At 61.8% G+C, this 12,753-nt stretch overlaps 1 protein-coding gene across 3 annotated transcripts; it reads left to right on the top strand.

Moving 5' to 3' along the window:
• The first annotated feature begins 3,875 nt into the window (after positions 1–3,875).
• On the top strand, positions 3,876–10,706 carry SIVA1 (SIVA1 apoptosis inducing factor). 3 transcript variants are annotated; one of them, XM_086708642.1, is made up of 5 exons: positions 3,880–4,055; positions 5,963–6,157; positions 6,873–7,029; positions 7,284–7,346; positions 8,904–9,092. In XM_086708642.1, exons 1-5 carry the CDS (start codon positions 3,938–3,940, stop codon positions 8,959–8,961), a joined length of 591 nt encoding a protein of 196 aa, XP_086564768.1. In that variant the 5' UTR covers positions 3,880–3,937; the 3' UTR covers positions 8,962–9,092. The 3 variants fall into 3 exon arrangements, with proteins under 3 accessions (XP_086564767.1, XP_086564768.1, XP_086564769.1); XM_086708643.1 differs by lacking the exon at positions 7,284–7,346 and having other exon boundaries at positions 3,886–4,055; XM_086708641.1 differs by lacking the exons at positions 6,873–7,029; positions 7,284–7,346 and having other exon boundaries at positions 3,876–4,055; positions 8,904–10,706.
• The last annotated feature ends 2,047 nt before the right edge of the window (positions 10,707–12,753 follow it).

Raw genomic sequence — 12,753 nt, 5'->3', positions numbered from 1 at the left:
ATCTGGGCTCACCGAAATGGGCCAAGTGGCCACGGTGCTTGCTTCCCAGGGACCACACTGGTCCAGGAAGGGGCCGCGGGCTGCAGTGTGGCTGGCTCACCCCTCAGAGATGCTAACCGTGTGGCGGCATCTTCAGTGCGCCCGTTCTGAGACTCCTGCGGTTTCAGGCACGCTCGCAGACCGCTCCACACGGTGCCCAGAACAGTGTCCAGTGATCTGAAAGAAAGCCAGGAAAACGGGTTCCGACCAGCTTCCCTGGGCCTCCAGTCCCCAAGCAGCACAGCCGCTTGAAGGCAGAGGTGAGGAACACAGCAGAAACCGCTCTTTGAGTTTCCTGAGAATCATCTCCTTCCATGATGCGGCAAGAAGGACCAAAGAGCCCGGAGGCAGGGGTGGGTTCTTCGGGGAAGTGGAGCCACCCTCTCAGCCACGCTGGACCCCACACTCCTCCCTGCCCCCTGGGAGCACGCTTCTCCACGTGAGGTGACCGTCCGGCAGCGTTTTGCCGCAACAGAGAAATGCATGCCCTTGTCAGTCAAGCGGAGTAGACGTTTTTCAGAAGAAAGAGAAATCATTTCATTCTACACGAAAAGCTCCAAGCCTGGCTTTGGAAGGTTAACCAGCAATTTATATTAGCTGCAAAAATGTTTTCAAATCTCCGTCTTGTAGTGGCTGCTAAATCCTTCGCTTGGACACAAACCGTTGTTGGTTTTCTTCCATCTCTGGCCAAAATCTCAAAGAGGCAGCCTCAGGCAATGTCCTCGGGTGTCTGTGGAGTTTTACAGGCTGAAAAGACCAACTTCCAGGGGCAGTGGTCCTTCCTGGCACTGACTTCCTCACTCTCACGGCCCAGGGGCAGGAGGCTCTGAGGGATGGGTTGGTACTCACAGCCCCCTTTTTCCAGCATCAGGTGTTTTGAGGGCCTGAGTAATTATAAGGTGCTCTACTTTGCACCAATAACACAGCCCCAGAATGGAGGGGGGGGGGAGGCTCACAGTGGCCTCAGCTCGATACGGGAGTAAAAGACAAATCGGTAACTGATCATGACTGATGTGCTCTTCCAAGCACTTTGAAAAGCTGCCGACTCTCTAACCTGCCACCTGGCCATTCCATCCCTGCTGACCACAATAAATGAAGAATGTTTAGAAAAAGCCTTACAGAAGGATATCCAGAGAAGCCACCTTTGTCACAGCCCAAACCTGGCATCAGCCCAGTGGCCGTGGACGGGTAAACAGACTGGCCCGTCCACACATGGGATACGACAGTAACAAAGACGGTCTCAAAGTCAGCATGCTGAGGAGCCCGACACAAACGCACCCATGCACCGGCATCTGCAGAATGAGTCTGCACGTGTCAGGTTCTAGGACTGCAACACTACCCCACGGGGACAGAAAGCAGGGCCGTGGTCTCTCCAGTCCCCTGGGCACTCGGGTTTGTTGTGACAGATGGAACTGGGCATCTATCATCTGGGTGTTCCATGCAACTTTGCCGTAAGTAAATAAATTAGCCTCCAACCTAAGTTACTAAGAGTAATACAACCACACTACCCAGCTTCGGACAGCTGAGATGCCAACTCACAATCTTGAGGCCCTGAGGCAGCCCTGATTAGACACTTGAAGGAGTACAATTCCTGCCCGCCTGTCCTCTCTGGCAGGTATGCTGCCCTCCTCATGAGAAAACAGAAAGCGTGTTCCTTCCTCAACACAATTCTGGAACATCCATTTCCAGAATGTCAACTGTAGACAGGTCCTAAAGGTGGGGTGGTGAGAGAATTGGAAAGCAGGGGGCTAAGACTCTCCAGGAGCCAAAGCATCGGTCCTCTGGCTCAAGCCTCTTATTTTTGCAAACTGTCTGGTAACAGCAGGCACGTACAACATAGTATTTGGCATCCTGACAGGTCCGGCACCTGCAGTGTGTTCCACACTGGGTCCTGAGTACACCTGGCGCCAGAGAAAATGTTCTTATCCCAGGCCTGGCGCCCGTATGATGTCCTCTGGAGAGAACAAGCAGTCCCGGCGACCTTCCGTCCTGGGGATGAAACGGCTCTCGGTTTCTTGCTGCTCCGTCCCTTTCCTTCGGGACATGCTCACAGTGCTTTCGGCTTCTCGTTCCCCAACATCCAACTTTCAGCTTATGCCATTCAGCAAAGGCTTCACATGAGCCCTGCTCCTGGCCAGCTGGGTTTCCTGGGGCATTCTGACCCGGGCAGGGCAGGTGTGCTTACCTTTGCCTCCACGGCCCCCCATGCTTCCCCTGTCGTGACATCTGCCCCACGAGGGAGGGACCCGGCTGGTTGTACTCAACGGCACTCCAAGAGCCTAGTGCAGAGCGTGGCATGTGTTATAGGCTGGACTGCATCGCCCCAAAATTCCTATGTCCGATTCCCGGTCCCTCGAAAGGTGACTGTATTGGAGACGAGGTCTTCAGGGAAGTAATTTTTCCCCAGCATTGAGATGTAACTGACATATGACACATTCTTCACCCCACGTGGCCGTTGCAGTTGCTCCGGTGAGAACACTGAAGATGGACATGACAGTACCGTTGGCTCGCCACCACGCTGCAGGGCAGACCCACCTCTGACCCACAGCTTCCGCCCCCACCCCCACCCCCACCCCCACCCCCACCCCCCGCATGGCAACCACCATCCGCTCTGCTTCAGGGAGTTTGAGGACTTCAGGCTCCTCGTATTAGTGAGATCATAGGGTATGTGTCTTTCCCTGTGCACAATATCCTCCGGGCCATGCACGGTACTGCAGGTGTCCTTCTCATCTTCTTCATCCACTCGTCTGTGAGGTCGCACAGGCTGCAGCCAGGTCGCGGAAGTAGCGAACAGGGGTGTGCGCGTCTCGCTCCAACAGTGACCACAGGTCCTCACGGACTCAGAAGTGGGGGGTGCTGGAGGCAGCGGTGGCAGTGCCGGCCCCGCGACGGGAGCCAGGACGCGGTAGCCCACCCAGGGCGGAGGCCACCCCGGCTCGCGGACCTGCAGCCTTGCCGGTGGCAGCACGTCACCGCGTCACCCCGTCAGGAGGTGCCGCCGGCAGGTGCACACGCTACCTCCTGGGCCCCCACGACACGCCTTTAGCCACGCTAGGCGGCTCCTGTGTCTTCAGAGGTCCCGAAGCAGCTTCGAACCCAAACACAAAGACTCTAGAAAATGGTCCAACACTCGCAAGAGTAAAGCCAGCGCCCCGGAGTTCCCGCGTTTCAAGCACCACAGTCCCAGCGGCTCACATAGTCCTCTTCCGCGCTCGCGTGCCACCGGCCGGAAGTGACGTCAGCTGCTCCGGAAACGCGGCCGGCGGTGATTTCCTTGCGTCCAGGGAGTCCGTACGCCGTTGGCCACTTCCGTGAGGACTAGGCATTCCTCCCACTTAAAAGTTAGGACGACGTGATTCATCCTCCAACTTTGATGACTTCAACAAGGAAATATAACCACTCTCAACAGTTGTGTTGGGACCACGACCCAGAAGACACCCGAGACACGCCGCCCCTGCCGCGCGGCCACGCCGAGGCGGGACTCCAGAGCACCCTCTGCCTATCCTGCGGCGCGCCTCACACAAGACCCGCCCCTACCCCAGTACCGACCCCAACCTACGCTCGACCTATCACGCGCCGTGTCCACTCTAGCCCCGCCCCCGCCCTACCCCCCCCCCCGACCTATCCCGCGCCGCGCTCCAGCCCCGCCCCGCCCCCGCCCCCGACCTATCCTGCGGCGGGCTCGAGCCCCGCCCCCGCCCTCACCCCCGGCGTTTCGCGCGCAGCTGGGTCCCGCCCCCGCCCTCGCCCCGAGCCTATCCCGCGCCGTCCTGCTATCGAGCCCCGCCCCGCCCATGCCTCTATCCTATCCCGCGCCGCGGTGCGTTGGCGCGCGGCTGTGACGACACGGGTCGCGGCTAGGCGCGCGGCTGAGCTGCGCAGCCCCGGGCCCGCGGCCATGCCCAAGCGGGGCTGTACCTTCGCGGACGCAGCCCCGCTGCAGCTGAAGGTCCGCGTTGGCCAGAGGGAGCTGAGCCGCGGCGTGTGCGCCGAGCGGTACTCGCGGGAGATCTTCGGTGAGTGCCGGGTGGGCTTCCCGCACGCGGGAGCCTGGGAGATGGTCTCCGCAGGCCGCGCCCCCCGGGAGCTGCGAGGCTGCGGGACCAGCAGTCCAGCGGGGCTTCGGGAGCGGTGAGCGGGGCATGAAGGGTCGCACGCTCACCCGCGCCGACCCCAGGCCGCAGGAGGCGTGCCTGCCCCTCCCTCCCTGCCTCCCCTAACGGGCGGCCTGCGGGCGGTGCTGCCTCGGGGCTCTGTCCTCCCGGGAGACCCCGGGTTGGGCCAGTAACTAACCCCGACCGGGTTAACCCCCGCGTCTCTCGGGCCCAGCAGGAGGTGGGGAGGTGCCCTGACCCGGGTGGGGTAAGCAGGCCTGAGTGCGCATCCTAACCCGAGAGCTGTCTGTGGAGCGCGCCGCCCCTGCCCTCGGCTGTGCGGGAGACCCCGCCTTTTGGGAGCTTCCCGGCCCAGTGTGGGGAGGACTCTCCGGAGGTGATTTGGGCGGGCACCGGTCGCTGCAGGACCAGCTGCAGAGGTGTCCGAGGGCTCGTGCGGGGTGGGTGGGAGCTAGGTAGGCGGAGAGGAAGGGGAAAGGAATTCCGGGCAGAGGGACACACGTGCAAAGGCCAGGAAGCAGGAGCGTGCTGGAATCCAGGTCCCGGTGAGGTGTGAGGGCGGCGAGCTGTAGGCCTTCTCATCTGGCTTCCTCGTGCATGGTTCTTGGTGCATTGACACGATGGCTCTTCAGTTTGGGGCGGTTAATACCCTGAGGCCGCTCCAACCTAGTGGTGGGGGCCCAGAGATTATACCCTTAGAGCAGTGAGGGTTTGCAACCAAGCGGAGCCGCTGTGCCTGAGGGATGTGGGGGAGAGCCCACCCGGGAGACACGGTTCCTGTCCTACCACCACCCCAGCCACCACCCTGCTGTCAGCAGTCGTTCTGCCTTTTCCTTCGCGCACACTCGGGTGGTGAACGAAACTGCTTTCTGAGGCCAAGTCAGTCTGGCTTGCCCTCTCCCTCGACCCCCCGGGGCCTTCCATAATTAAGGACCAGGCGCCCAGTTTGAATTCATGTGCGGCAAATTCCAGCCCAGACTGTCGCCCTAACCCCTTACCTTGAATGAACCACAAGCCTTGGAAAACCGGTCACCTCCTGACACTCCCCCTTTCCCCAGGATAAGGCGAGGCAGGGGCTGGAGGAGGAGGAGCTGGGTGTGGCAGGGGTCATCTGAGTTACCCGGCAATTGTCCTCCCATCAGTACCGCGTAGAGCCAACAGCTTCCAGCATCTCCACCCTGGCTCTGTTGGGACAAGGCAGAAAACCTCAGATAAGGCGTTTTGGGGGCTGGACGTGGGCGTCTGCTCTCGTGCAAGCCCCTGGGTAACCGATGTGCGGCCTGAGGCAAAGCCACTGCTGCGGACCTGAGCATCTACTTTGGCTCCGGGGGCGGGGTATCCAGGGCCCACGGAGATCTGGGAAGTCCTGGGGCGCCTGTGTCACAGCTGGTTGCTGCTCTGTTCTGCCGGCGGCTCCACAGTAGGTGGAGGGGGGCACACTGGCCAGGGCTGTGAATTAGTGACCTGAGGGGCAGGGCTTCCTCTGTGCCATATACCGCCGGCTCGCGGGGTGCTCGTGGGGTCTGGAGGGGAGAAACCGCGGTGATGCGAGGCCACACGTCAAGAGAGCCATGTGGAAGATCAGGAGAGGGAGCCTGGGTAGGGCTGCACGGTCCAGAACCTTCCTGGAGGAGGGGGCCCCGGAGCTCGGGTAAGGAAGGGCCAGCAGCGAGCAGCATGGGCTGGGGGCAACCGGACGACAGGACACAGAGGAGGCCTGGCCACAGCCAGCTCGGAGGACAGGGTGGCCGGGCCAGGGTTTCCACGCCACAGGGGTGTGGACGCTGGGACTGGTTTGTCTTCCCCAGAGAAAACCAAGCAGCTCCTTTTTCGAGGGGCCCAGGCCTATATGGAGCACTTGTGGGAGGAAGGCTGTGCCATCGTTGACCTGCCAGAGTCCCCGAAGCCTGGCCCTACAGAGGCCCTTGGGACCCCCCGTGGGCAGATGCTGATCGGACCGGATGGCCGACTGACCAGGAGCCGAGCCCAGGCCTCCGAAGCTGGTGAGTGAGGCCAGCAGCTGGCACTTCCGGCCCTGCGCGGAGGATGGATGTGGAGGTGTGTTGTCCTTCGTTCCTGATGCCGTCTGCCGGGGAGCTCTTCCGTTCCTGGGCAGGCGGGAGCTGGGGAGCCCAGAAGGCTCCTGATGTCAGGAGGCTCTGCCCTCCCCCAACCCCGACATCCAAGCCCTGGGTTTTGAAGCAGCCTCTGGCTGGGGGTCAGGAGAGGAGCGGAAACCCTCTTGGCGTCCTGCCTGCTTGCCATCTGGGCGGGAGCAGCTCAGACCACCGCCCTCGTTGTGGAGTAGATACCACAGTCCTTGCCCCCCCTTCGCCCCCAGGCCCGGAGCGCAGCCTTTGCTAAGCAGTGGTGCACGGGCCACGCTTTGGGACACCGGGACTAGGATCACGAGACGAAGGCCACAAGAGTTCTGATACGAGCCACCAGGGGGAGAACTGCTCCATCCCGCTCTGACTTGGAGATGGCAGAACGGACGGGGACGGGGTTGCGGAAGCCGGCCTCTTACGTGCCCCTGGGCTCCTGGGGTCTTCCGAGTGAACGAGGGTCTGTGGGCCGTGCTTTCTTGTAGGTGGTCAGGAGGACCCCTGGTAGGGGGCAGGTCAGGTGCAGGGAGTCAGGTCAGCCCTCTGTCCACGGGTCGGGGAGGCGGGGCCCCGCAGCCGCCGCGGGGCTGACGGCGGCGTCTCTTCCTCACAGACCCGTCCGGGGCAGCGACCAGGGCCTGCTCCTCGTGCGTGCGAGCCGTGGACGGGAAGGCGGCGTGTGGCCAGTGTGAGCGCGCCCTGTGTGGGCGGTGCGTGCGAATCTGCTGCAGCTGCGGGGCCGTGGCCTGCGCGCTGTGCGCCCTTGTGGAGTAAGTGACCGACTGCGGGGCCCGAGCAGGTGCCAGGTGCCGGAGCCTCCCGGTCCGGCTGGGGGGCGGGCAGTGGGAGGGGCCCCGCGTCGCCTTGCTTCTCGGGATGCCGTGGTGCCCACGGATGCTTCACCGCTCTCGCCTTTTTCTGAAGACTGGTCTTTTCTCGAGGAAATCCAGGTCACGTCGGCCGCCAGTCCCGCCCTCTGCTCTGGGTCTGCTGTCTCAGTCACTTCGTGATTTGATCTTTCGAGGTCTGGTGTCAGGACTGTCGACGTGGTTTTTCCCGGCAGGGTGCTCGCCGTTGGTGGAGGCAGGTGGGGGCAGGCGCAGGTCCGTTCGCGGGTCTGCGCGTGGCTGGTTGCAGGCTGCCGGAGCCCCAGCGGAGCGTTTGCTTCGTGCGCTACTTGAGCGTGCGTCTGCCTCAGCTCGCTGGATCCCGTGCGGGCTCGGGCAGCGCTGGGTCCCAGTCCCACCCCCGCGCCACTGTTGGCTGGCCGGGCAGGGGTGAACGGGGCCCTGTAAGAAAGACGAGGCCCCCGTGCAGACTCGGAGCCGGTTGTGTCGACCTCCAACCAGCTTAGTCCTGACAGTCTTTAGAACCAGCCACGGGAAGCAGACACCCAGCTCTGGTGGGCCCGCTGGCGAGCCCTGGCGAGCCCCGGAGAGCGGGGGCAGGGGTGCGGCCCGGAGTGAGGGTGGGGGACTGGGAGCTCTGTGCTGTCCAGTTTGGGCACATTGTGCACGTGGCGTGTCTTTGCTTTGTTTTTGCCGGTTTCTTCTCTTCGTATTCACGGGCAGACCGAGGGGGGCCGGGCCCTTCCGGTGTCCCCCCCGCTTACCTCCTCACCTGCGGGGGGGCTGAGCACAGAAGGGCAGGCGAGGGAGAGAGAGAGTTGCCGGGAGCCCTCCTCCCTGCAGCCCCGTGTGCAGGAACCTTCTTCCTGCCCGACAGCATCATCCTGGCCTTTACTTCCTGCTCTTCCCCCCCACCCCCACCCTGCCCCTTACCTACAGAAGTCACCTGTGATGGGGGCGGCCACAGGCCCATCTCTGAGCCCAAACGGGGTGGGTTCCTGCCCCATTGTACAAGTGACTTGCTCCGGGTCACAAGGCCAAAGCGGCATCCCCAGGTTTAGAAGCCAGGCCGTGGCCTCGTAGCCCCTCCCCTTCAGGTGCCCCCCCTCCCCTGCAGGTGCCCTGCTCCCCTGAAGGTGCCCCTCCCCCCAAGGTGGGTTCCGTGCCAAGGCTCTGCTCTCACTAAAATGCAGCCCAGTGGGCCACGCATGGCCACCTTGGGGCCTATGGCTCCTGGCTGGCCCGTGGGCCACAGGCTCACCACCCTCCCTGCCAGCAGCTGGGCAGCTCCGACTTCTTGCATCTCCGACGAAAACGGGTTTCCTTGGGCATTCTGTAACGTGCTGCCAATTCCTTGTCCTTTTGGCGTCTCTCCTGATGAATTTCCCCTGCGATTCGCTGGGCCACTGTGGTCCAGTAAACCCTGCCTGGAGACTGGGAGATGTCTGGGGTGGGGCGGGGGCCGCAGATGGGCAGTTCTCACGCCCCGTTGGCCGGAGGTCCGAGGTCGGGCGTCGGCGGGACTGCCTCTTCCGAGGCTCAGGAAGGGCCGGCTCCGGGCCCCCTCTGCCCCCCCCCCCACCCCGGTGGCTGTGGGCGCACTTCGGGGTTCCCCTGTGGCCTCACGTGGTCTTCCTCTGGGGATGCTGTGCGGGGTGAGGGACCTTGTGTTAAGTAGTTCTGTATGCGGCTCACGGCCCTGTGTCCAGATGAGGTCGAGGGACTTGGGGGGGTCAGCCTGGGGACTCAGCTCAGCCCCTCAAAACGGTTCTCCTCTCTTCCCCGTGATGCTGCAGCTGTGGCGACGTTCAGGAGACGGTGCTCTGTGCCAGCTGCGCCACGTTCGAGGCCTGAGGGCCGGGAGCGGACGACAGCCTTCCTGGACGGCCGCGCCAGTGGCGACGCCGAGGGACCCTGGGGGGCGGGGGTGTCTATTTTATATTTTGTACTGAGGGCAGAAGCGAATAAACCCCTTTATATTTGGACCAGAGGACTCGCTGAACAGTTCTGGGGTGCGGCCTTCTGGAGACCTCTGCGCCTGCTCCCCCATCTTGTACGTGGGAAACAGGCGTCCAGGGTCTATTTCCAGCCCTTCCAGCCAGCAGTGGTGAGAGAGGACGGACTCTACAGTTCGTGGCCACGGTGCCAGAGTGGCTCAGGGTTGGTGTCCCCGACTGTCCCTCACGTGCCCCCATCTGGGTGCCCGTGTGGTCGGGGCTCCCTGTGACCTGACAGTCCCTGCTCTCTGGGAGTGACGGCCGGGCAGTCCTCACGTCGGGGGCAGCCGATAGGAGCAGCGGGGCGGCTGGACCAGCAGGCTGTGGGTCTCCGTCACCTGGAGCCTCCACCCTGGTCCCCACGCGCGAGGCTCCCCTGCCGTCACACTCCGCATCCTAGACGGAGTCTAGGGGGTGGACGGGGCGGGGGGGGTGGGCAGGGGACGGCGGGGTGGTGGGCTGGAGCCGGGCCCAGGGTGTGGTTTGCTATGTCGGGGCATCATAGAAGCCACTGAAGCGGAGACAGGGAGGCCGCCTGGAGGGGTTGGCGGGCGCCCGGGGCCTTCCTGAACCCATACTGTTCCAAGGCCTTCCGGCTCAGGGGCCTGGGGCTCTGGCTAACCGGCAGGCTGCGCCCTGAGCAGCGGACACGGCCATCCTCGACCTGGGACTTCCTCGCGTCCAGCTTCCTGCTGGGGCTGCAGGCCGTGACCCCAATAAGCAGGACATCGCGCTGGTCATTTGGGGAATGCAGATCAAAACCACCTCACACCTGTCGGATGGCCGCTATCGAGACAAAAAGCAAGTGTTGGCGAGGATGTGGAGACAATGGGTCCCCGTGCACCGTATGGGAGCGTAAGGTAGCGTGGCCGTTGCAGAAACAGCCCGCGGTTCCTCGGAAAGTCAGAGTCAACTGCCGTGTGGTGAGCAGCCCCACTACTGGGTGACAGTGAAAGAAGGAACCTGAAGGCGCCGGCACGTCCCCCGGCTCCCCACGGCACGGCTCACGGGATCCAGAGGGAGGCCACCCGCGTGCTCCCCAACTGTTGGGCGGATGGACACTGCAGCCCGTCCGTGTGACAGGGTCCTTGGAAAGGGGCGGGGGGGGGGGGGAGTGTCCTGCCCCTGCTGCAGCGTGGACGGACCGTGAGGACACGGTGCTCAGTGACGTCAGCCGGCCCTGAGAGGGCAGATCGCTTATGACCCCTCTCGTGCCGTCCGTACACACAGTGGGATGGGGGCGCCAGGGACCGTCGGGGGGAAGGGGTGTCCGTGTTTCATGGGGACGGAGTTTCAGTTGTGAAGATGGGTGGGGGGTGGTGAGGGGTGCACGACACCGTGGGCCCACGTGGTGCCATTGACGGCGCTTCAGAGTGTGACAAGTGTGTGTGCTACCAGTAGGAAGACCATAAAGCCTTGCTTGGCGAGCATAATTCGTTCCGGAAACATGCTTGTTATCCAAAGCACCTGCATCGCAAAGCGAATTTCCCCATAAGAAATACCGGAAACTCAGATGATTCGTTGTACAACCCAAATATATTCATATAAAAATGGTTACGGTGCTGTAATACAACATAATAAAATGCAGATTACAAAGCTAAATTAACCTGCCCTTTGAAAACCCTCCTGGCTGGTGTGAGGGGCACAAGAGAGGAGGGTTGCTGTGTAGAATGACTTTTATCACTGACGGAATCACTGCTCTCTGTTGGCTCCATGGAATCTTAACTTTCGTGCAACTTCAACAAGGAACCTGTCCGATGACCTAGAATGAAGCAAAGCATTCCTGAGCTCCCTCTTGGATGGAAAAGCAAAGGACGGTCCAGAGGTGCTTTGAAGTGACAAAAATACACAAGTGCCAGTTGTGGGCACCTTCCAACGTCCTGAAAAATCACTGATTTCTTCCAAACACCGCGGCCTGAGACCGAGCGTCTGAGCATAGGAGATGATCACCCACAATCCCACAGCGAGTGAGCAAGAGAGAGAGAGAACTATTGGCTAGTTGTGATCATGTGACATCTGGCAGCATGTACTGCTCATATCTCAGGACGCCACTCGTGTGTCAAGTTAAAATTTATCAGAGGGACGCCTGGGTGGCTCAGGTGGTTGAGTGTCTGACTTCGGCTCAGGTCGTGAACTCACGGCTCGCGAGTTCGAGCCCCGCATCGGGCTCTGTGCTGACGGCTCGGAGCCTGGAGCCTGCTTCGGATTCAGTGTCTCCCTCTCTCTCTGCCCCTCCCCTGCTTGTGCTCTCTGTCTCAAAAGTAAATAAACGTTAAATTGTTTTTTTTAATTTATCAGAAATGTTTGCTTGTCTTGTGTTAGACACAGAATGAGCTTCTCGCAGTCCAAGGCGTTTCTGTGTTTAGAATGTCCAAGCCCTCGACTGCCGAAAGCAGAAGTCACGGCAGGTTTGTGGACGTGGCACGGGACGGCCGCACAGGGCTGGGAGACGCCGCCCTGTCCCCATGCCAGGGGTGCTCTGGCAGCACTGAAGGCGGACTGGGAAGTTGTCAGTGTGCACGGTCCACGTGCACGTCGGTCCTTGAGCAGCCGGGCCACGGCACGACGTGCCACTTGGTATCGTGGGCTGGATCCGTGGCAGAAAGGGAATGTTAAAGAAAACTGGAAAACAAGCCACTGATGGAGATAAAATGGATGTCAACACGAGTCCTTTAACCCAAAATAAGGGGGGGGAAGACGGAGGAGGGAACGCAGGAAAAGGGTAAGAGGGTTTGTAAGCCCAGCCCGCTGACAGCGGTCTGTGTGTGAGCACTGGGAAGGCCTCAGTCAAGGCCGGACGTGGTCAGATTGTCCAGCACACGATCGGGCAGCAAGACGCCGGCCTGCCGCCTGCAGACACTCCCTCTGAGCGTAAAGGTGGGGGACCGAAAGGAGCAAGAGAGACGCCGTCTCTGAGCACGCGTCCCCGCTGAGCACGCGTCCCTGCTGGCAGTTCCTGGAGGGCCCCCCCCCCCGCCCCGCCCAAGTCTGCAGGGCAGGCCGCGGAGGCAGACCCCAGGTTGCCAGCCGCTGCCAGCCAGGCCTGCGGCCGACTTAGCTCGTTCCACACGGTGGCCAGGACGTGGGCCGTCGAGGTACGGGGCACTGGTTTCCATCCCGTCCCTCGCCAGCCACCCAGCAGTGGCAAGAGCAGCTATGGGGACACGGGACACAAGAGAGCATCGTGCCTCGCCCTCCATCCTAAGTGTCCATCCCCTCGTGTCCCCCACTCTCCCCCCTGCCCCTGCAAGTTCAGGGTGTCCGTTCATTCCTCGGCCCCACCCACCCAGGATGCTATGTCCATGCCCGTGACCTTGAAGCCCCTCCTGGGACCAGAGGCACCCACGGCACCCATGGGGAGGGCGGGCCCGCCTGATGACCACGCTGTACTGATTCCAGGCGCTTCCTGCGCTCTCCACCACAGCCGTCACCTGCGGCCATGCGGTCACTGCACCGCTGGCTCAGGGTTTGAGGAGAACAGAAGGGCGTCCCTGTATTTTCTGGTTTCTATAATGGACAGTTTTCTCCTTAAGATCTGCGTAAAATTTAACTATCTTAAGTGTTAAGTGTGCAGTTCAGTGGTGGGAAATATGCTCACGTTGTTGTGGGCCCTCACCACCACCCGTCCTGTAAATCTCCCCCCGCCCCC

Source organism: Puma concolor, chromosome B3 (assembly GCF_028749965.1).
Source record: "Puma concolor isolate L17-30 chromosome B3, mPumCon1.1.hap2, whole genome shotgun sequence".
Taxonomy (NCBI): Eukaryota; Metazoa; Chordata; class Mammalia; order Carnivora; family Felidae; genus Puma; species Puma concolor.
The sequence above is the reverse complement of the archived record's forward strand: the minus strand, read 5'-3'. Positions and strand labels throughout refer to the sequence as shown.

Bases quoted from the DNA above. Each gene is read 5' to 3' on its own strand.
- SIVA1 (XM_086708641.1), top strand. From the start codon at position 3,938: ATGCCCAAGCGGGGCTGTACCTTCGCGGACGCAGCCCCGCTGCAGCTG. The intron at 4,056-5,962 runs GTGAGTGCCGGG...TGTCTTCCCCAG, and splicing joins GTACTCGCGGGAGATCTTCG to AGAAAACCAAGCAGCTCCTT. The intron at 6,158-8,903 runs GTGAGTGAGGCC...GTGATGCTGCAG, and splicing joins AGCCCAGGCCTCCGAAGCTG to CTGTGGCGACGTTCAGGAGA.